General features: G+C 60.5%; 1 protein-coding gene across 9 annotated transcripts in view; it reads left to right on the forward strand.

The window, feature by feature from the left end:
- HDLBP (high density lipoprotein binding protein) overlaps positions 1-10,126 on the forward strand; it is a 75,093-nt gene extending 64,967 nt beyond the window's left edge. For all 9 annotated transcript variants that reach the window (XM_008252172.4, XM_070069918.1, XM_002723593.5 and 6 more), the window contains 10 exons: positions 1,350-1,790; positions 2,152-2,290; positions 3,440-3,594; positions 4,066-4,170; positions 4,487-4,621; positions 5,492-5,635; positions 8,100-8,285; positions 8,820-8,936; positions 9,434-9,562; positions 9,673-10,126. In XM_008252172.4, coding sequence (XP_008250394.1) covers positions 1,350-1,790; positions 2,152-2,290; positions 3,440-3,594; positions 4,066-4,170; positions 4,487-4,621; positions 5,492-5,635; positions 8,100-8,285; positions 8,820-8,936; positions 9,434-9,562; positions 9,673-9,759 — 1,638 coding nt within the window. In that variant the 3' untranslated portion in view covers positions 9,760-10,126. The remainder of the gene's footprint in view (positions 1-1,349; positions 1,791-2,151; positions 2,291-3,439; positions 3,595-4,065; positions 4,171-4,486; positions 4,622-5,491; positions 5,636-8,099; positions 8,286-8,819; positions 8,937-9,433; positions 9,563-9,672) is intronic.
- Positions 10,127-21,354: the final 11,228 nt, after the last annotated feature.

A 21,354-nucleotide genomic window follows, 5' to 3' on the forward strand; every position in this document is an offset into this window, starting at 1 on the left:
CGAAGCCAGGAGCCAGGTGACAGGTGCTTCCTCCTGGTCTCCCATGTGGGTACAGGGCCCCAAGCACTTGGGCCATCCTCCACTGCCTTCCCGGGCCACAGATAGCTGGACTGGAAGAGGAGCAACCGGGACTAGAACCCGGCACCCATATGGAATCTGGCGCCGCAGGCAGAGGATTAACCACGTGAGCCACGGCGCTGGCCCCACCCTTGCATTTCTAGGCTCTGTGGTATCTTCTCCAAACTGTCGCTGTCTGTACTGTGAAGACCAGCGGCTTGGTGAATCCGGCACTGAGGACCCAGGTGCTTCGTGTTGCACTGGCAGACACTTGTCCTCTGTCCTCCCGCCTGGGAACCAGGGCCCAGGTCCAGAAGAGCCAGGCGTCTCGGGAGCAGCCTGGCCCGCTGCGTTCTTCGTGGGGTTGCAGCATCCAATCCTTGCCTGGGCCTTGGTGTCATCAAGGGCCTCGTGCTCTCGGGGGAGCTGAGGGCTTTCTGCCCCGACTGTGAGCGTGGTTGGCTTGTCTGTCTCTGAGCTGCCCCTTTCTCGCCGGCGATGACCTGCAGCACTCGGGAGGAAGAGAGGACGGGGAGGAGCAGCTGCATGAGTGGTCTGGAAGTCCCAGGCCGGGGCCCTGGCCCTTGCACCCCGCCCTCCAGCACATCTGAGCAGATCAAGAGTAGCCTGGAGGGGCTGGTGTCAAGTGGAGCAGGTAAAGCCACCACTGCTTCACTTCCGATCCAGCTCTGCTACTGCACCTGAGAAGCCAACGGATGGTGGCCCGCATGCTTGGTCCCCTGCCACTCACACTGCAGACCAGGATGGAGCTGCTGACTCCTGGTCTTTAAAAGGGAAAAAAAGGGGCTGGCTCCGTGGCTCACTTGGCTAATCCTTGGCCTGTGGTGCCGCGTCTCATATGGGCGCTGGGTTCTAGTCGCGGCTGCCCCTCTTCCAGTCCAGCTCTATGCTGTGGCCCGGGAGGGCAGTGGAGGGAGGATGGCCCAAATGTTTGGGCCCCTGAACCCACATGGGAGACTGGGAGGAGGTACCTGGCTCCTGGTTTCGGATCAGCACAGCGCCAGCTGTAGTGGCCATTTGGAAGGAACACCTTTCTCTCTGTCTCTCTCTCCCACTGTCTATAACTCTACCTGTCAAAAAAAAGGGGAAAAAAAAGAGTAGCTTGCAGAGGTTCAGGCAGGGCCAGGCTTGGTCTGTGTGAGCTTCAGCATCCTGGCACCCTCCTGCACCCCCTCCCTGCCTGGGGAGAGGTGTAGGTGCCTCTCCTGCTCTGTGGCCCAGCCGGCTGGTGCCAGGCCAGCTGCCAACAGCCACAGGATTCGTTTTTGCAGCAAACAAAGAGCTTCACGGTTGACATCCGCGCCAAGCCGGAATACCACAAGTTCCTCATTGGCAAAGGTGGTGGCAAAATCCGCAAGGTGCGTGACAGCACTGGAGCCCGCATCATCTTCCCTGCGGCCGAGGACAAGGACCAGGACCTGATCACCATCATCGGGAAGGAGGATGCCGTGCGGGAGGCTCAGAAGGAGCTGGAGGCGCTGATCGAGAGCCTGGACAACGTGGTGGAAGAGCACATGCTGGTGGACCCCAGGCACCACCGCCACTTCGTCATCCGCAGAGGCCAGGTCCTGCGGGAGATAGCTGAAGAGTACGGCGGGGTGATGGTCAGCTTCCCGCGCTCCGGCACGCAGAGCGACAAAGTCACCCTCAAGGGCGCCAAGGACTGCGTGGAGGCGGCCAAGAGGCGCATCCAGGAGATCATTGAGGACCTGGTAGGTGTCCAGGGGTCCTGGGCTGTGGCCCTCTCTGACGGTAGGGTGGGGTGGGAGTCCCCTGGAGAGGTGTCGAGGTGTGTTGCTTTCTCTAAAGCAGCCTGGGGGCTTCCTCTGTTCCTTGCCCTGAAGCTGCCGCAGGGTGAGGGTCCGTCCTCCTGCGTCTGTAGGCAGATTCTGGCCTCAGCAAGTGCCCCTGCAGTCGCACCTCCCTGACCCGCCCCGCCCCGCCCCGTGCACCTGAGCCCAGCGTCCCCCTCAGCTGTGGCATGGTGGTGCACGCCCTGATGGGAGGGAGGGAGGGAGGGCAGAAGCCGACCCCAGGATGCAACTTTGCTCTTCTTCTTCCCTGTGCGCTCAGGAGGCCCAGGTGACACTCGAGTGTGCCATACCCCAGAAGTTCCACCGGGCTGTCATGGGCCCCAAGGGCTCCAGAATCCAACAGATCACTCGGGATTACAACGTTCAAATTAAGTTCCCTGATAGAGAGGAGAACCCAGGTGGGTCCCTGCTGCCTCTGTGCAAAGGAGACTGGGGTGGGCAGACTGCTCTCCCCGCTCCCAGTGACCACACTTGGCTGGACGCCCGCCGCGTATCCCAGAACTGCTGGTCTCTAAAAGATGGGTGCTGTCACAGGAAGACAAGGTGCTGTGTTTGTGCACACGTGTGTGGAGGCTGCTGTATATATACACATGGTGTTCATGCTGTGCGTGTTTGGAGGGTGCTGGGGGGGGCTGTGTGTATGTGTGCGCATGTGCGCAGCTAGTAGGGGGCAGCCGCATGTGGGTGGCCAGGCCACAGCAGAGGAAGGAGCCTGCGACGTCTTGGCTGCAGGAGTGCTGAGTGCAGTGTGCTGTTTCTCGGCGTACCTTGTGCCTGCCCCGAGGAGCCTCCCCAGCCCTGGCAGAGCGGCCTCCTCACTCCTCACCCCATGTCCCTGAGGCCATGTCTGCGAGGTCAGGTGGCTGTGGTTAGTGACCGGCCTGAGGGCATTGTGCAGGTGTCTGGTGGGTTTCCTGGGGGAGCTGCTGTCCCTTGTCACAGAGATCCAGTCTCACGAGGTGGCACTGCACCCACTTAGGTCGTGATGGCATTTCATACCTGCACATTACACAGCACAGCATGAAGGTGCACCTTCCCCTCGCACACGTGGCTGTAATTTCTGCGTGTGTGGGTGTTTCCTGGGGACCACGTGCTCTCCCTGACCATGGCACACTGCTCACACTCAGTCCTGCTAGGTCCCAGCCAGTGCACGGCACGATGGCTTGGGGCTGTCGTGTGTACGCACTCGCCGCTCCTGTGGACCCTGGCGTCAGTCCTCCTCCACGGCTGAGTGCTGCCCAGGAGTTGGTTTTCATTCCAGTGCTGGCTGTCGTGCCCGCAGGAGCCCCTCCCACTGTTTCCCTGTGCTGCGGACGTGGCTCCTTCCTCATCCTGGCCTCTCCCCTCCTGGACCACCACGTGTCGCAGCCTGCCCTGCTCTCCCTCAGGCACCTGGCAGCTGTCCCACCGGGGCTGCTGGTGGCTGGTTTTCCGGGTGAAGGATGAGGGTCTTACTCCCCTCCCTGCCTGGTACACAGTAGGCAGCAAACATATGTTGACTTCTGCCAGTGACAGGCGCCACAGAGTTACTTGCCCTTTCTCCCTAGTTCACAGCATGGAGCCAGCCGTCCAGGAGAACGGTGAAGAGTCTGGGGAGGGGAGAGACACCAGGGAGGCAGAGCCTGGCTCTCCGCGGAGGTGCGACATCATCACCATCTCCGGCCGGAAGGAGAAGTGTGAGGCGGCCAAGGAAGCCCTAGAGGTGGGTTGGGCCCTCTGTGCCCTCCCTGGGGCTGGGTAGCTGCCCGTCCATCAGCAGTCGGTGGGCCTCAGCATTTCAGTGTGAGCACACAGCTCAGAGGACCTCCTGCAGAGGGGTCGCTGAGCGCAGTCTGTTGTCCTGGAGAGACGAGTGACAGGCAAACCGTGTGTGTCAGAGCGGGAGAGTGCCTGGTGACGCAAGTCAGCATTGTGCCAGGAGTCAGGGGTGTCTGGGGCCTGCCGCGATACGAGAGTCTGACGTGGAGGGCTGAGTCTCTCCCAGCAAGACCAAAGCCCAGTTCCTGTTGCTTTTTGATTCTTCATGATTTAAAAAGTCCGGGTGGTGTCGTCAGCCAGACATGCAGACAGAAGGTTCTAGAAATACACGGTCATTCTCTTCAGGGCCCTTCCCCTGTGAGCCTGCAGGGTCACAGGACTGCACACAGGGCCTGAGCACAACCGTCTTCCCCAGGCACTGGTTCCTGTCACCATCGAAGTAGAGGTACCCTTTGACCTCCATCGCTACATCATTGGGCAGAAGGGCAGCGGGATCCGCAAGATGATGGACGAGTTTGAGGTAGACTTAACCTGGAACTGTGGTCGGGAGTGGGTTCTGCTCGACGGTCGTCGGTCTGGTGCCCGTGGCCTGCTCCCGGGCCCGGCGTTCTTGCCAGCCCGTCACTCTGCCTCCCCTGCTCTGACACTGGTGTCACCTCCTCTGAGTGACACCGATGTCCCCTGCTCTGAGTGACATTAATACCCCCTACTCTGCTCTAACTTGAATGCTCCCCAGGTCTCCATGGTGCGTGACTGTCATTTGTCTTCCCTCTGGGTGCCCAGCCTGTGACCATGTCCTGGGTCACGGCAACATGAGCGCTGCTGTCTCCACACAGGTGAACATCCACGTTCCGGCACCTGAGCTGCAGTCTGACATCATCGCCATCACTGGCCTTGCCGCAAACCTAGACCGGGCCAAGGCGGGGCTCCTGGAGCGGGTGAAGGAGCTGCAGGCCGAGCAGGAGGACCGCGTGAGTGCGGGGGCTGCCCTCCAGGAGACCCCCTTCAGAGCCCTGGCCCTCGGCCTTGGGTGCACTTAACGCTGCTTGGGGGTTCTTGAAGACTCCAGCAGCCCAGCTGAGTGGGGTGGCTGGAGGTAATACCGAGGAGGTGCAGTTGGGGTACAGAGGGCTTGTGGTGGAGTGAGCCGGACTCCCGTGTTCACGTGCGAGTTCTCTTAACCCCAAGCTAGGAAGGACGCTACTTCAGCTTCCTCTGACCATCTGGGACAGGCAGGCCGGGAGGCCCAGCACAGGCCTCAGGCCAGGCTTTGTGCTCATCTGCAACACAAGCACAGGTGGCTGTGGCCTCCCATGGTTGGGAGGGTTGGGGCCCGCTTCCTCTCTGGCAGTGAGGAGGGGGTGTTCTGGAGCGGGTGAGTGACTTCGCCGAGGGACCCCTGGTTTTCTGTTGCATGTGAAGAGCCTGGGCACGGGGCAGCACTCGGGAACCTGCAGTACCTCGCAGGCTCTGCACTCCCCTCTCCAGCCAGGGCTGAGCTCCGGCCCCAGCCGGGGACGTCCAGACCCTGGTGCTGTGCCTCAGCCCTGGAGAACGCAGGACTTAACTCACACGTGCCAGGCAGCCAGCTCGAGGGCTCGCACTGCGCGCGCCCAGCGTGCCCTCCTGCACGTGGCTCTGACCTCCGTCCTCAGCAGGAAGACTGACTGATACGTCTGTGGCGTGATCAAGTGTACTCGAGTGGGTGCTTGGAGGTGAACGGGGCAGAACCATGGGTCAGCAGCGAGTTGGGTGTCTTGCTCTGGGACCCAGGAGGCGTTGAGTGCATGGTCAGCATGGGTGCTAGCCGCCTGCCTCACGCTCCCTCGTTTCGCTTGTAGGCCTTAAGGAGCTTTAAGCTGAGCATCACTGTAGATCCCAAATATCATCCCAAAATTATTGGGAGAAAGGGGGCCGTGATCACGCAGATCCGCTTGGAGCATGATGTGAACATCCAGTTTCCTGACAAGGATGACGGCACCCAGGTAAGAACAGCCGTCCGGTTCAGAAGGGCCATCCGTGACCTGCCCAGGGGTGCCGGAGCTGACTTCAGAGTGGCAGGTCCCCGAGGCTAGGCTGTGCAACGGGGTGGTTGAGGCCTTCTCTGTGCCATGTGTCATCCAGGCCTTGGGCAAGTTTTCTCTGTGCCTCTTGGTCACTCCTGGCAGGTGAGCCAGGGCTTCAGCTGGGTCTTTCTTGAGCTGTGCACCTGCCAGGTGACACTTGTCACCTGTCACCAGGGTCCCCTTGACAATGCTCCAAGGGATCCTAGGAGGTGAGTGGGCATGAGACAGCCTGTATCTTACATCTCAGCCCCTGGAGGAGATGCCAGCAGAGGGTAAACACTGCTGCACTTTCAGAGGGACCAGGAAAACTCCACCTGTTGTCCCCGTATCGCAGTGCCAGCCTCTCCCACCTCACACCCTGGGTCTGTCTCTTTCTGGCTGGTTCGTGCACATGCATGGTCAGACCAGCCCTCCCAGTACTCCCAGCCCCCCTCTGCCAGCTCTGATTACAGCCCCCTCTCCCAGGTGGTACCCCCCGCCCCTCTCTTCTGGCTCTGACTGTCCCAGCCCAGCTTCAGTGGCCACAGTCCTGAAGCCCAGTAGAGCACCCCTCGCTCCCACTGCCGGCAGTGGCCTCCCGGCTTTGCAGTCTTTGAGAAACACAGCTCAGAAAACCTGCTCTGCCTCCTCCCTGTGTGTTACTTTCTGGCTGCCTCTTGTGTTTCTGGCAGTTTATACCAGCACTCTGGTTTTCACTAGAAGGGTTTTGGTTTTTTGTTTTGAGAGAGACCAGGACCATAATCCAGGCCTCCTGTGTGGGTGACAAGATCCCACTCACTGCAGCGTCACTGAGCCAGGATCTGCCTTTTGCAGGCAGCTGCAGCCAGGAACCACACCCGGGCTGTCCAACGTGAGACACCTGTGTTTTAACTGGCTTTTTTAGATTTTATTTGCTTAAGAGTTAAAGAGAGAGGGAGAGACAGAGAAGTCTTCATCCACTGGTTCACTCTCCCAAGTGACTATAACGGCTGGAGCTGGGCTCATCCAAAGCCAGGTCTCCCACGTGGGTGCAGGGTCCCTAGGACTTGGGGCATCTGCTGCTGCTTTCCCAGGGCACAGCAGAGAGCTGGATCAGAAGTAGAGCAGCCGGGACTAGAACCGGCCACCCATATGTGATGCCAGCACCACAGGTGGAGGCTTATCCCAGTACGCCACAGCGCCGGCCGCTTGGCTGCCATCTTAAACATTATGTTAAGTGCTTGCTCTAAACTTTAGTCTTAAATCACTATTTAACATTTGACTGTTTTCATTGGTATTCTAATGAACCAAGAAGGGAAGAAACCACACCTTTTTTCTTTTTCTTGTAATTTTTATTTAGTTATTTTCATTTTTATTTGAAAGGCAGAGAGAGACTGATCTTAGATCTGTTGGTTCATTCCCCAAATGCCCACGCATACAGGGCTGAGCCAGGCCGAAGCCAGGAGCCTGGACCTCAATACAGGTGTCTCGTGTGAGTGGCAGGGCCTCCCAGAGCACACATCAGCAAGGAGCTGGATCAGATGTGATGGAGCTGAGACTTGAACCCAGGCTCTCCAGCAGGGGCCGTGCGTGTCCCCAGCTGTGACCTTGCTGCAGCACCACATGCCTGCCCCTCCAGTTATTCACACACAGCTTGTTCTGGGAGAACTGTGCTCCCCTGCAGACATGGTCGGGTCCAGCAGTGCCCGGGGAGGCTGTCTTCATGGACACAAGTTCTGTTAGTCCCCTGCGAGGAATTCAGTCCTGCGGATGCAGCTTCCTGCTGCACGGAGGCTGTGCGTTTCCTTCTGCATCCTGTGAGCTGTCTGCTCTGCTCCTGCAGTCCAGGTGGCGTCCACTGTGTGAGACTAGGAGGTCCGAGCCGACGGGAGTGAATGAGTGGCAGCCACAGGTGGTGGCATGCCGATCTCCTGCTGAGACTCTGGGAACCAGAGGCGTCCCCCCCCCGCCCCCACTGCCGCCTCCGCAACTCCAGCCGCCTTGAATCCCCAGCCCACGTCTGCGATGTCCCCTTGTCCCAGCCGCCTTGAAGCCCCAGCCCACGTCTGCGATGTCCCCTTGTCCCAGCCGCCTTGAAGCCCCAGCCCACGTCTGCAATGTCCCCTTGTCCCAGCTGCCTTGAAGCCCCAGCCCACGTCTGCGATGTCCCCTTGTCCCAGCCGCCTTGAAGCCCCAGCCCACGTCTGCAGTGTCCCCTTGTCCCAGTGGGTGCTGTCTCTTCCAGGCTGAAACTCACCTGTCTCTTGCCGATGTTTGGGATGAGACGGGCGCTGTGTGGTCGTTGTTAACCTGTCACTGCCAAGTCAGCCCCTTGGTGATGCCAGCTCCTGCTTTCTCCTCTGGGCTGGTCCTTGGGCCCCCAGTAGGCCTACACCTCCTCCCTGACTGTACTCGCTTCTTCCAGCCCCAGGACCAAATCACCATCACAGGGTACGAAAAAAATACTGAAGCTGCCCGGGACGCTATCTTGAAAATTGTGGGCGAACTTGAGCAGATGGTTTCCGAGGATGTCCCCCTGGACCACCGCGTCCATGCCCGCATCATCGGCGCGCGTGGCAAAGCCATCCGCAAGATCATGGATGAGTTCAAGGTGAGAGTCCCCACACTCACCGGGGACTCGCCACCTTTGTCCGTGTCCTTTTCTGTGACACACCTGAGGCAGGCACTTGGTAGAAAAGTGCCCGCCCTGGTGAGGCCCCGTGGCTGTCGCCTCCTGAGGGAAGTACATGGGTGAGGCAGTGGGCCTTGCTGTTTGCAGCCACTCACCCTCCACCACGCCCCACTCTCACTGCCACGCGGGACCAAGCGTCCAGCACGAGAACCCTGGAGCATACCGTACCCACACCATAGCAGCTGGCAGCTGTACAAAGCCAAGAGGGAGGCCAGCCTCCCATAGGCTGCAGGCGAATGCCACGCCTGGCACTGCTGGTCAGTGCAGACAATGGACCACTAGCAGGGAAAGAGGGGCAGGTTCCCCAGCGGCTTCCCCGCCCAGGAGACTGGAGCTGGGCTTGCGATGCACACAGCACGTGCCCAGCCCTTGTCCTCACAGACCTGTGGTGGTGGTGTGTTGCCCAGAGCCCTTGTTCTGACCCCTTCAGCTGACCCTGAGTGTTGTGTCCAGGTGGACATCCGTTTCCCGCAGAGTGGAGCCCCAGACCCCAACTGTGTCACTGTGACAGGGCTGCCTGAGAACGTGGAAGAAGCCATCGACCACATCCTCAACCTGGAGGAGGAATATGTGAGTGCTGGGCGCAGGCTTCCTGGAGGCCGTGAGGCAGCCAGCTGTGCTGAGACCCGGTTCTGACTGGCTAATGCCTGGCTGTGAGAACTGAGGTGGCCGCAAAGCTCTGTGTGTGTGTGTGTGTGTGTATGTGTATGTGTGTGTATGTGTATGTGTGTGTATGTGTGTGAAAGAACTAAGGTGGCAGCAAGCTGTGTGTGCAGGTGCAGGGGTTGTGTGTGAGAGCTGGGGTGGCAGCGGGTCGTGTATGCAGGTGCAGGAGGTGTGAGTGAGCTGAGGTGACAGCGGGGTCGTGTGTGCAGGTGCAGGGGGTGTGTGAACTGGGGTGGCAGTGGGGTTGTATGTGCAGGGGGTGTGAGTGAGAGCTGGGGTGACAGCGGAGCCATGCTTGGGCAGGTGCAGGGGTGAGCGGGTGGGTAGTGTGCCTGGAGAAGGCTGATGGGCATGCCGTGGGTCGGGCCTGAGCTCTGTCCCTGCCCCATCTGCTCCCGCAGCTGGCAGACGTGGTGGACAGTGAGGCGCTCCAGGTGTACATGAAGCCCCCCGCACACGAGGAGTCCAAGGCTCCGTCCAAAGGCTTTGTGGTGCGGGACGCTCCCTGGACCTCTGCCTCCAGTGAGAAGGTCAGTCATGGGTGCAGGGGTAGGGCTCACAGATGGGCTGCAGGCCCAGTCCTAGGGTGGCCGCTGTCCCAGCAGCTGCTCGCCCTGCTGAGGCCATGTCCTCTCCACAGGCCCCCGATATGAGCAGCTCTGAGGAGTTCCCCAGCTTCGGGGCTCAGGTGGCCCCCAAGACCCTCCCGTGGGGCCCCAAACGATAATGATCAAGCAGCAGAACGCTCTCCAGCCTGCTGAGCTGAACCACACGACGGTCAGCCTCGATCTGGCCCAGCGGCTGGCCCCTCCGCCGTTGTTGGCGCTCTCCCTCCCCGAGGTCTCGCAGTGAAGCCTGGCGTGGCCCGGCCCCCAGCGGCCGCCTCTCCAGCCCGTCGGCGCCCAGTGTGTTCAAGATCTGTTCTGGGACAGGCCTCTGCCGTCGCAAACACTAAACCAAGGTAATCCTGGTCCACCCAGCATGCCCGTCAGCACGCTGACCTTCATCTCCGACAGCACCACACCTGTGGCTGGGAGTCGACTTCCTGTGTCATGACCTCAGGAAATAAATGTCCTTGACTTTATAAAACCCAAGCCGTTTGCCCTCTTCCTTTGCCACCCCCTGCCTGCTGCCTGTCGCTCACTGTGGAGGGCAGGCGAGCCCCCCAGCTGCGAGCAGCCTGCTGGGCGCCGTCCCAGGAAGGAAGGCCCCGTGTGGACAGGCCACAGCACCTGGGTTCGCAGGTGGTGCTGACTCTGCCTGATTTGGGGTTCAGAAGCACCAAGGGGCTTCACCCCCACTCCCCGCTGCCTCACTCTTGGCCTAGAGGCCTGGTTGGTTGCATATACGTGTGCGTGGCCTGGGCCACTCACTGGGATAGGGCTGTGAGGTGGGGCGGCTCGGCTCGGCTCGGCTCAGCCTCTCTCCTCCGCTCCCTGCGTCTGACCTCCCGGAAACTGGATTTTCAGCTGCCGCCTTTCTACCTCAGCCGGTGTGGTCATGGGCCACACGTGTTGGTGCCACCCCAGCCACGTGGTCACGGGCCACACGTGTTGGTGCCGCCTCCGCACTCGGCTCTTGATGTGGACAGTCCTGACGACTGGCGGTTTGCTGTGGACTTGGGGCAGGTGTTGAGGGCCAAAGCCCAAGGATGCCCGCCCCTCACCCACGAGTGGTTCAGTGCCGGTCTAGAGCAGAGTACGACTCAGATGGGCCCCGGGGGCAAGGCCTGGGCTGGCTGAGGAGTACGTCTCGTGGCCCTGGGGTAGACAGGCGGTCTCTCAGCCTGGACTAGCCAGGGGCCAGAATGAGGACCGCACGCCGGCTGCCCCTGCCAGCCGCAGAGCGCCCACTCTTGTCTGGGTGAGGTTCACCACGGTGCCCCTGGCAGGCCCCGCTGAAGGGCCACCCTCCTGAGGACCGAGAACAGGTCCCTCTCCTGTTCGTACCACGGCGGTGGCCCCACTCCAGACACCCGCATTCCCAGGAAGACCATCTCGCTGCCAGTGTCTGAGTTGAGTAGCTCAGGCCTGGTCGTGTGGACTGTGCAACCCCTGCTCGCACCCAGAACCGTGTCCCCCGAGTCACAGGACAGGGGGCTGCAGGGCTTCATCGCCACAGGCTCAGGGCCCGGTACCCGGGGCTGATGACAGAAGGCAGCGTGCCTGCTTTCCCGCCTTTCCCAGCTGGGTTCCCCTGGGGATGTCGCCTCTCTTCCTCCCACTGGGTCCCATCTGACGTCTGGTTCTCCCCCCCAGCACCTGCCCCCAGAAGGGATTTTTTTTTTCACAATGCATTTTGCACATCACTCACTGCTTACCCTGGCCGGTGCACGCCCCTCCCTCGAGGTCGGGAGCCATGGTCCTGGTCTGTGTCCCTGTAGCCTCTGAGGCTGTGGGCAGAGCCCTGGGCAGGCCTGGGGAGTGTGGCTCTTCCTCTCTGTTGAATGTCTTCCATAGCTATGACCCATCCCTTGGCCTTAACTGTGGAACTTGGAGATTATATGCAAACGTGTATAAAAGCTCATGAGTATGGATGACACTGGAATTTTATATAAATTCTAAAATAAAACCCAAAACAACTGTAGCGTGCTGGGACTTGTTTTATCATGCCAGGTGTGTGTGTCCCCGTGACTCGCTCGCGTGGCAGCTGGACACCCACAGAAGTGAGCAGTGGTCCTGGCGGTTCTTGGCAGTAACTGCCCCCTCAGAAGCCGGCTCTGGGAAGATCTAGGCCCAGGGCATGAGCCAGTGCGAGTCTTGCCCTCCAGGCACGGCACAGCCGGCAGCAGCCCTGGGGTCCTGTCTCTGGGGCACGATCCGCAGCCGATGTGTGGAGCCCAAACTGCTCCAGGTTAGCCCTGGGGTCATCCCTGGGGATGCTGGACCCAGTGTCCCCTGCTGCCCAGAGTGCTCCCCTGTCTGTGGATGGCCTCACCGCTCTTAGTCAAGTCAGTCTGCCCTCAGGAAGGAACTCACATGCAGATGGCCCCACGCCAGCGAGGACTGGTTGAAGGAGACCTGGTGGCACTGTGGCAGCTGGGATAAGTCATGCCAGGGTTCCGTGGTTCCCTCCCTGTCTGTGGCCAAGGTAGTGGCTGCTGTGGATGGGAGAGGGTCATGGGAGGCGGGGAGGAGCCCTGTGACCAGGGCCGGGCCGTGGTCCACGTGCTGGCTGCCGCGTTATGTGCCTCATTGAATAAATTGACCTTCGGACTTCAGACTTAGGGCAGCGACAACCTAGAAGCAAGCATGGGTTTTGTTGGATACTTGCAGATTTGACTGGGTACCCAGCAGGTGTCTGCTCTAGACCTGTCCCACTGGTCTGGTCCACCTGCTCGAAGAGCCCTCAGCAAAGGCTAGGGGCAACACTGCTCCATGGGTTAAATGCACTGACCCGGCACGGTGGAGAGGCCCTAGTGGGCAGGGTGTTTGGCACCATACTCTCTCTGCAATCGTGAGTGCCTGGGCCCTGACTCCTGACGCCGTCTTCTATGCAGCTCTGAGTACTGGGGTCCCTGCCCCCACCCCAAGACTTGGCCATGGCTGCTGTGGGGCGCATGCATTCTAGAACAGTCCACAAGGCTCAGCCTCTGCAGTTGGCATGCCTTGAGTTGTCTAGGGGAGACTGCGACCAGGACACAGGTAGCAGGGTGCCCAGGCAGAGCCCTGGGCTGCAGGAGGCCGTGGCCTCGGAGCGTGAGGCAGGCTGGTCCCAGTGTGCCTCTGACAGTCTCCGGGAGCCCCCGGTGACTCAGACCTCAGAGAGGGGACTGGAGGCCTCCCTCCTCTACCACAGCTGTCCCCAGGAGAGCCTGTCCAGAGCAGGGAGGAAGGGAGCTCAGACTCCAGCCACAGCGCAGGGGGCTCTCATTCCCTCGTGGTGGCCTGCCCAGGAAGTGCACCCACTTCACCTTGACCTCCTCAGGCTCCAGGAGGTCGAGGACGCGTCCGATGGAGAAACCATGTGGTGAGGCCAGGCAGGCCTGGGCTCTGGCAGCTGGTCCCCAGGTGTGGGCGGGACTAGGGAGCAGCTCTCGAGACCCCTGAGCTGGCCTGGCCCATCGAGCTCCCGGAGAAGCTCAGAGGCCACCCAACCCAGAGGCCCAGCAGAGAAGGGGGGTCTCAGGGCAGGCACGAGGCCAGAAGGGTCTGTCGGTCTGGGAATAGCGTCTGTCTTCATCCCGGGAGCTGGGCAGCAGCTTGCCCACCTCTTCCCTCTGCTCCTGTACTTCTGTCCATCGTGGATGCCCAAACACAGAATAACACAGAACCTGGGCCAGGCAGGCTGATCCCCCCACCTAGCTGCACCAACGTGGGCCCCACGGCAGCTGGTGTCTTACGGCCCAGTGATGGGTTCGTACACACGGGACAAGCTCTGGACCCCCAGGACAGCTCCCCCACCGCGCCTGGGCGTCCTGTCCGTCTCTGACCGCGGCCCTCATTTGGTCGCGAGGCAGAGAGCTGATTTGAACTTACTGCTGGGGGGCTGGTGCTGCAGCATAGCCGGCAAAACCCCACCTGTGACACTGGTATCCCCTGTGGGAGCTGGTTCGAGTCCCAGCTGCTCCACTTCCTGGTCCAGCTCCCTGCTGATGGCCTGGGAAAGATGAACGACGGACCAGTGTTGCTCCCCCTCTTTGTGGAGGAACGACACAGGACCCTGCGCTGTTCTTTTGTCTGCTCGGCCCTCCCCGGGTTTGCTGCTGGTTCTTCCCGGGTTGGCTACCGTCCCTTCCACCTCCGTGGAAGGGCAGTTCCCCCTGGCCACTTTCCCCACTTCCGCAGGGGAGCGGCACACCGCCTGCCGGCTCTCTCGGGGGCTGCACAGGTGTTCCCTCAGATGTTCCTGGTGCATGTTGTCTCTCTCCTCCTTTATAGTCCTCTTCCACCAATCCCAACTCTGCTACCCACACGCCGAGTACGCTGCTCTCCTCCAATCAGGAGCAGGTCCTACAGTTTATTGGTTGAACTGGAGGCAGCTGTGTAGAAGCTGTTTCCTCCTCTCCCAGCGCCATATTGTGGGAGAGCAGATGCATAGAATAAGTCTTAATTTGAGTAACTTAGTCTAGTCCGAGTTGCTCCCCACAGATCCCCCTTTCTTTTTATTTTTGGCGTTGATACGCGCCTGTCTTCGGTGCCCCACAGCACACACACTGCTCTGCTTGCTATAGTTGCCCTCAGGTGCTTACCAGCCCTACCAATCAGGCAAACCGAATCCGGGTCCTCTCTTCGCCATGTTGTGAGGAGGTTTTTAGGCGCTGATGCATGCCTGTGTTCGGTGCCCTGCAGCGCATGCTCTGCTCTGCTAGAACTGCCTGCAGGTGCTTACAAGTCCTACCAATCAGGCAAACCGAATCCAAGCCTTCTCATTGCCGTATTGTGGGGAGACTTATTGGTGTTGATAATGTGCCTGTCTTCGGTGACCTGCAGCGGGTAAGCTACTAGCCGCCAGCAGGTGCTTATCGTCTTACTAATCAGGCAGACCGAATCCAAGCCCTCTCATTGCCGTGTTGTGGGGAGGCCTTATTTTTCTCTACCTCCGGGCATTCCTATCTCTCCTATTTTACTTCTATCTGCCAGCATTCCTATTTCTCTCATTTTACTTCTAAACTTCTATTTCTCTTATCCCCGCGGCTTCCCGGCGCCCGCCCCGAGGCTGCTTCTCAGCGCCTCGCCCCGCAGCGGCTTCCTGGTTCTGCGCGGCTTCCCGGCTTCGCGCGCTCTGCGGTCTCCATGCCCTTTGCGCCCGCACCACGGCCTCCGCGCTAGCCCCGCGTTCCCTATCTACTTGCGCCTCGTGCACTCTCCCCGTTCGTGCCCCGCGCGCTCTCTCTGCACGCGGCGGCTTCCGCGAGTCACACAGCCTAGCTCACGTTTCCACCACCGGTATTCAGTCTAAGTTCCCCGGGCTAATCTGGCGAATTCAACCTGGCTCACGTCTCTGCTTTGGTTTGGCTTCCCGTCTTTTGCTCCCCGGGCTAATCTGACGGATTCCAACCTAGCTTACGCGTCTTCGCCTCTGGTTTTAGCTTTTCGCCTTTTGCTCCCCGGGCTGACTTGACGAATCCCAAGCTAGCTTACGTCTCCACCTCAGCCTGCCCCCGCGGCTTCATCCTCCCTAACATATTTTTCTCTACCCGGTATGTTTCCTAACTTTTCTTCCAACAATATTCCCCTCTCATTTCTCCTGGCTTCTCCCCACAGTCCGTATCCAAGTCTGTTTGTTCTAGCTTTCACTTTCGCTTTTAATCTCCTAGCTTCCCCACCATAGTCCACATCCGAGTCTATGTTTCCTCCAGCTTTCACTTTCGCTTTCAATCCTAACTTCTTCCGGCACTTTTTCCGTCCGGCTTTTCCCTAGGCTCTTTGCTAGTCTCTCTCTCCAGTATTTTCCCACTTCTTCCTGTTTCTTCCCTCCTAGGTTTCCTATCCGAGTCACGGCACCATTATGTCGCTCCCCCTCTTCATGGAGGAACGACACTAAACCCTGCCTAGGCTTCATATCCGAGTCACGGCACCATTATGTCGCTCCCCCTCTTCGTGGAGGAACGACACAGGACCCTGCGCTGTTCTTTCGTCTGCTCGGCCCTCCCCGGGTTTGCTGCTGGTTCTTCCCGGGTTGGCTGCCGTCCCTTCCACCTCCGTGGAGGGGCGGCTCCCCCTGCCACTTTCCCCACTTCCACGGGGGAGCGGCACACCGCCAGCCGGCTCTCTCGGGGGCTGCACAGGTGTTCCTTCAGATAGATGTTCCCCTTAGATGTTCCTGGTGCATGTTGTCTCTCTCCTCCTTTATAGTCCTCTTCCACCAATCCCAACTCTGCTACCCACACGCCGAGTACGCTGCTCTCCTCCAATCAGGAGCAGGTCCTACAGTTTATTGGTTGAACTGGAGGCAGCTGTGTAGAAGCTGTTTCCTCCTCTCCCAGCGCCATATTGTGGGAGAGCAGATGCATAGAATAAGTCTTAATTCCAGTAACAGTCTAATCTGAGTTGCTCCCCACAGACCAGGTGCTTGGACAGATTTAATGGACTCATTGGAAGCTGAGAACAAGGAGAACCAGATGGGACCAGAGAAGTGTGGTCATGTCGAGGGCCCCACACTAACTTGAGAACCAGAGGGACAGGGAAGGAAAGGAACGGTTTTTGAAGAAAAAAGGCTATTAATTTCCAAACCTAATGAGAGAAATCTATCCAGAGCTCAGGCAGGACAGAGAAACCACACTAAGGAAAATCAAGGGACAGCAGTGGACGTTGCTGTGAACAGAGAGAAACCTGGGATTGGCACTGTGGCGCAGCAGGTAAAGCCGCCACTGGCAGTGCCGGCCTCCCATATGGGCGCCAGTTCGAATCCCGGCTGCTCCACTTCCAATCCCGCTCTGCTGTGGCCTGGGAAAGTAGTGGAAGATGGCCCAAGTGCTTGGGCCCCTGCACCCGCCTGGGAGACCTGGCAAAGTTCCTGGCTCCTGGCCCCGGCTGTTTCTGCCATTCGGGGAGTGACCCAGCAGGTGGAGGACCTCTCTGTCTCCTTGACTCCACCCAGCAGTCGAGCCTCTGGCTGAGACTCTGCCTCCCATACCAGAGGGCTGGGCTTCGATGGCCGACTCCAGCTTCCTGCTGCTGCAGACCCCGTGAGGCAGTGGCGATGACGCCAGCCGCATGGGAGACCTGGACTGAACCCCTGCCTTCGGCCTGGCCGAGCCCCAGCTGCTGTGGACATTTGGGGAGTGAGCCAGTGGGTGACAGGTAGCTTGCTTTCTGTCTCTCAAGTACATTTTTTTAAAAGATTTATGTATTTTATTTGAAAGGCAGAGCTAGAGAGGAGGGAGACACAGAGAGATTCCCCCAAACAGCTGCTATGGCCAGAGCTGGGCTGATTCGAAGCCAGGAGCCAGGAGCCGCTTCTGGGTCTCCTGTACAGGTGCAGGGGCCCAAGGACTTGGCTATCCTCTGCTGGATCAGAAGTGGAGCAGCCAGGAATTGAACCGGTGTCTATATGGGATGCCGGTGCTGCAGGTAGCAGCTTAACCTGCATTGCCACAGAACCGACCCCTTAAGTACATTTTTAAAAAGCAACAAGAGGAGGCCGGCGCCGTGGCTCACTGGGCTAATCCTCCGCCTTGCGGCGCTGGCACACCAGGTTCTAGTCCTGGTCGGGGCGCCGGATTCTGTCCCGGTTGCCCCTCTTCCAGGCCAGCTCTCTGCTGTGGCCAGGGAGTGCAGTGGAGGATGGCCCAAGTGCTTGGGCCCTGCACCCCATGGGAGACCAGGAGAAGCACCTGGCTCCTGCCATAGGATCAGCGCGGTGCGCCGGCCGCAGCGGCCATTGGAGGGTGAACCAATGGCAAAAAGGAAGACCTTTCTCTCTGTCTCTCTCTCTCACTGTCCACTCTGCCTGTCAAAAAAAAAAAAAAAAAAAAGATTAAAAAAAAAAAAAGCAACAAGAGGAAAGACAATGGGAACAGTGGCCTACAGACAACGCACTGGACAGAGCGATGCCATGGCCAGACTGCTGGCAGAAGGAATCCCAGTCGGTGCAGGGTGGGTGGGTGGAAGTCTCCCCAGGCGGTGGAAACCCAGGGCCCTTGTCGCCGCTGTTGCTCTGCGGGCTGCACGGACAGCTCAAAGGGCACAGGGGCAGTGGATCGGGACACACGCCTGATGTCCAGGGCGCGTCTGCGCTGGACGGGGACCGCCTTGCTTCCTGCCACCCAGGTCTGGCGGGCGCTAAGGCCCAGAATGGGGCTGCCCTGCCCGCAGCCCTGGGTAACCCTCACCCAGCCCTGGCCCTGACCCTCACCATCGCCCTAACTCTGAAGTGCACCAGCTTTGGCTCCTTTCCGGCAGCTCCCAACCATCGCACGTGTCGGGCAAATGCCGTAGAAGGCCCGTGTGGCCCTGGCTCCTGGGCCATTGTGCACCTCACCCCAGGTGAGCGCACAGGTGTCATGGGGGCCGTGTCGGGCCGGGGGCCTTTCTGTGCTTCACACTGTATCCCACAGCCCCCATCTTCCTGGATCCCCTGCCTGGAGCTGGGAGGCCCCAGCCCCAGCTCTGTCCTCCCCGGGGGTCCTGTGGGCAGCCACCGGATCCCTGCCCCGTGTCATGAGGGGGCTGGGGAACATCCCTCAAAGGCTCTGGGCCCAGGTGAAGGGAGGGGCTGAGCTCCGTGGACGCCCTTGTCAGCTCAGTGCTGCACCTTCCCACTGCTGCACCTCACCGTGGCTGGGGTAGGTCAGGTGGGGGACACCTGAGCCCTGGACCCACAGCACGCACCTCCGGCAGGTGAGGTGACAAACTGGCAGCCACAGGCCCGGGCCAGGCCCCAGCACCACCCTAGGGACGCAGCCTAGCATCTGTCCATCTGTGCGTCTGTCAGTGAGCACCCCAGGCCCTGAGGCCCCGAGTGCGCCCCTCTCTGGGTGTGGAGGGCAGCCCCTCCCTCCTGTACCTGGAGGCAGGGCCCTGGGGCACCGCCGACCCCCCTAGAGCCTGGCTTCCTGTGTGCCTTCAGGAACCAAGCTCGGTTCCCAGGCTCTGTGCCTTCCTGGTCCTGGGCCTGCCCATGTCCCGGATTCCTTCCCCTGCTCCTTGCACCACTGTCTCAGGCAAACAGGTCAGCAACGTGGGGCAGAGCGCGAGGGGCCTGTGGCTGGAGGAGCTGGGGTTTGAGTGGAGGCACCCAGGCCCCACAGAGGCAGAGGTGTGAGTCCCGACAGCCCTCCTCGGCCCACACTGTGTGGCGATCTGGTCGCCAGGCTGGGGATCCCCGGAGGACTCCTGAGTCTGCAGTGCCCTGGCAGCTCCCAGAGCCGGGGCAGGGCCCTCCTCCGGCCCTCTGCAGAAGGGACCCGGCACAGCGGCCACAAAGGGTCCAGCAGTGCTTGCTCCAGGTTCTTAGGGTTAGCGGGGGAGGGGGGCTGGGGGTGCTCGCTCCATACCCTCCTCCTCCCCCATGCCCAGGCTCTGGGATGGGTTCCAGTCTGGCCCAGTTGTCTCAGCAAAGGCTGGGGCTAGGGCGGGGCGGGGCGGGGCGGGGCGGGGCGTGCTCGGGGCCCTGTTCAGGCTTCACCTGTCCCAGAGGGCAGTGGGGTCGGGCAGGGCCTCCCTGTACCATGTTGGCTGAGATCCCGGGGTCAGCTGGAGAGCTCTGTTCACCGGGGGGTGGGGGACACACAAGACTAGGTCGGTGCTGAGTGGGGCCAACTCAGCGGCCACTCCCGGGGTTGTGCAGGGCCCCCACCTTGATCCCGGCCGCCCCCTGCCCCAGTCCCCACCGCGATCACAGCCCTGCTGGCACAGCCCTCGTCCCGGAGGGAGCTGACCAGCCCCCAGCCCTCCACAGGCTCAGCACTTAGCTCCAGGGCGCCCCCAGTCCGGGCACACAGCAGCTTTTTTCTTTCTAGGAATTTCTGTCTCGTGTTGAGTTTTTCAGGCGAACTCGTTCCTTTCTAGTTTCATTATTTGATGTCACTTTATTTGGAAGGCAGAGAAAGGCGGGGGGCGCCTCCCATCTGCTGGCTGCTTCCTGAACGCCCACAGCTTAGGTTTGGGCATCAGCTCGGGTCTCCCAGTGTGGGGGTGCACACACCCACCCCTACTGGTTTGGGAACTTCGTTGTGGAGTGGACACAGCACTTCACCCCAGACTGGGGGACTGGGCTCCAGCCGAGCTGCCCTGCGTCCCAGGAAGTCCTGCAGACCACTCCCCATCTGCCAGGCCCCCCCTGCTGCCTCCCTGGGACCCTTCCAGTCTTCACTTCTTTAGGGTGGGCTCTGCTCTTCCAGCGCTCCGTCCTGTTTCCGGTTTAGGTAGGACTGTCGATTCGCAGCAGCACCCCCACCCTGCGCCCGTGACGTTTCTGCCGGAGCTCAGCTTTCCAACTCTGAGCCTGCTCTGTGAAAGCAGGCAGGGCCGGGCCAGGACGGAACCAGGCGCTCGGACCTGCATCCAGGCCCCAGGCACTGCAGCCACGGCTGCTGCCCCACGTGTGCGCGGCTGGAAGCAGAGGGGGGCCCAACACCCACCCCACGCCGCGTACCTGTGGCCACCTGGACCCCTTTTCTCGCCCGCCGTGTCGGTTCTGTGCTCACCCCGCCCGGAGGGCGGTATTTCCAACCAGCTCTCGGCGACGCCAGCAGGGGCAGCACGGGCCCCCAGCTGCACATCCCTGGGTGCTGTAGCTCCCCCACCCCCAACAGGGTCCCCACCCAGGTTCTGGGCGCCACCTGGCTCAGGCTCCTCCTGGCTGAGTGCCCCCAGTATTTGGGAATTTAACGAGGGCCTCAGAAAGCCGGGTGGCATTTGGGTCGGGACTGCTGTGTCACGCACTTGTCCCAGTCCCTTCCACACTTCTCTGTGTTTTTTGAAACTCACTTGAGCCCCACATATTCGTTACCTGCAGCTCAAGGGGTCTTTTTTTTTTTTTTTCCTTTTTAAAAATTTATTTTATTTGAAAGGAGAGGTACACAGAGGGAGGGACAGAGAGAGATCCTCCATCCGCTGGTCCACTCCCCACAGGCCAAGGCTGGGCCAGGCCTAAGCCAGGAGCCAGGGGCTTCTTCCGGGTCTGCCACGTGAGTGCACGGCCCAAGCACCTGGGGCCTCCCAGGGGCAGTAGCAGGGGCCAGACCAGATGTCAGAGTGGCCAGGACCCAAACTGCACGGCAGTGGGCACGTGGGACCCGGCAGTGGAGTCACTAGCTGCGCACTTGCTCCGTGTGTATTTCACTAGGAGAAAAGCCAACATGGTGCCACCTGGGTCACGCTGCTGGGGCGCCTGGGCGGAGCCCTGAGGGAGGACTTGGGTCCCTGCGACCCACCTGCAGCCTGGGCTGAGTTCCAGGCTCCCGGCTTCGGCCTGGCCCAGCCCAGGCTGTTGGGTGAGAAACCTGGCTCTCTCCCTGTCGTTCAAATTAAGTGACAACCGCAGGTGTGGACGGCCATGTCACAGGCGGCGTCTCAGAGCCAGGCTCCAGGCCACGCCCCTTTCACCGGCAGTGAGGACGGGGCCCTGTCTCGGGGCAGGCAAGACCCACCGGGCACACGCGCGCCCTGCCGTCAGCCGGGTGCTGGGTGCACACACAACCTGTCTGGAGAGAGCTCTGGGGAGTGTAGCACGTGAGACTGGCTGATGTTTAACCCAAGTTTTTTTAAAAAAACGTGGTTTTTCGTAACTGGATCCACGGTGCTAGGAGACCAGCAGCTCTGAGCTGCGTCAGGCCTACAGCCAGGACCTGAGGGCCCTCCCTGCCTGCCACACGCCTGAGCTGCGTCGCACACGTGAGCTGGCCACTGCCCCCGCGACCCCAACGACTACAGCA

Source organism: Oryctolagus cuniculus, chromosome 3 (assembly GCF_964237555.1).
Source record: "Oryctolagus cuniculus chromosome 3, mOryCun1.1, whole genome shotgun sequence".
Classification (NCBI taxonomy): domain Eukaryota; kingdom Metazoa; phylum Chordata; class Mammalia; order Lagomorpha; family Leporidae; genus Oryctolagus; species Oryctolagus cuniculus.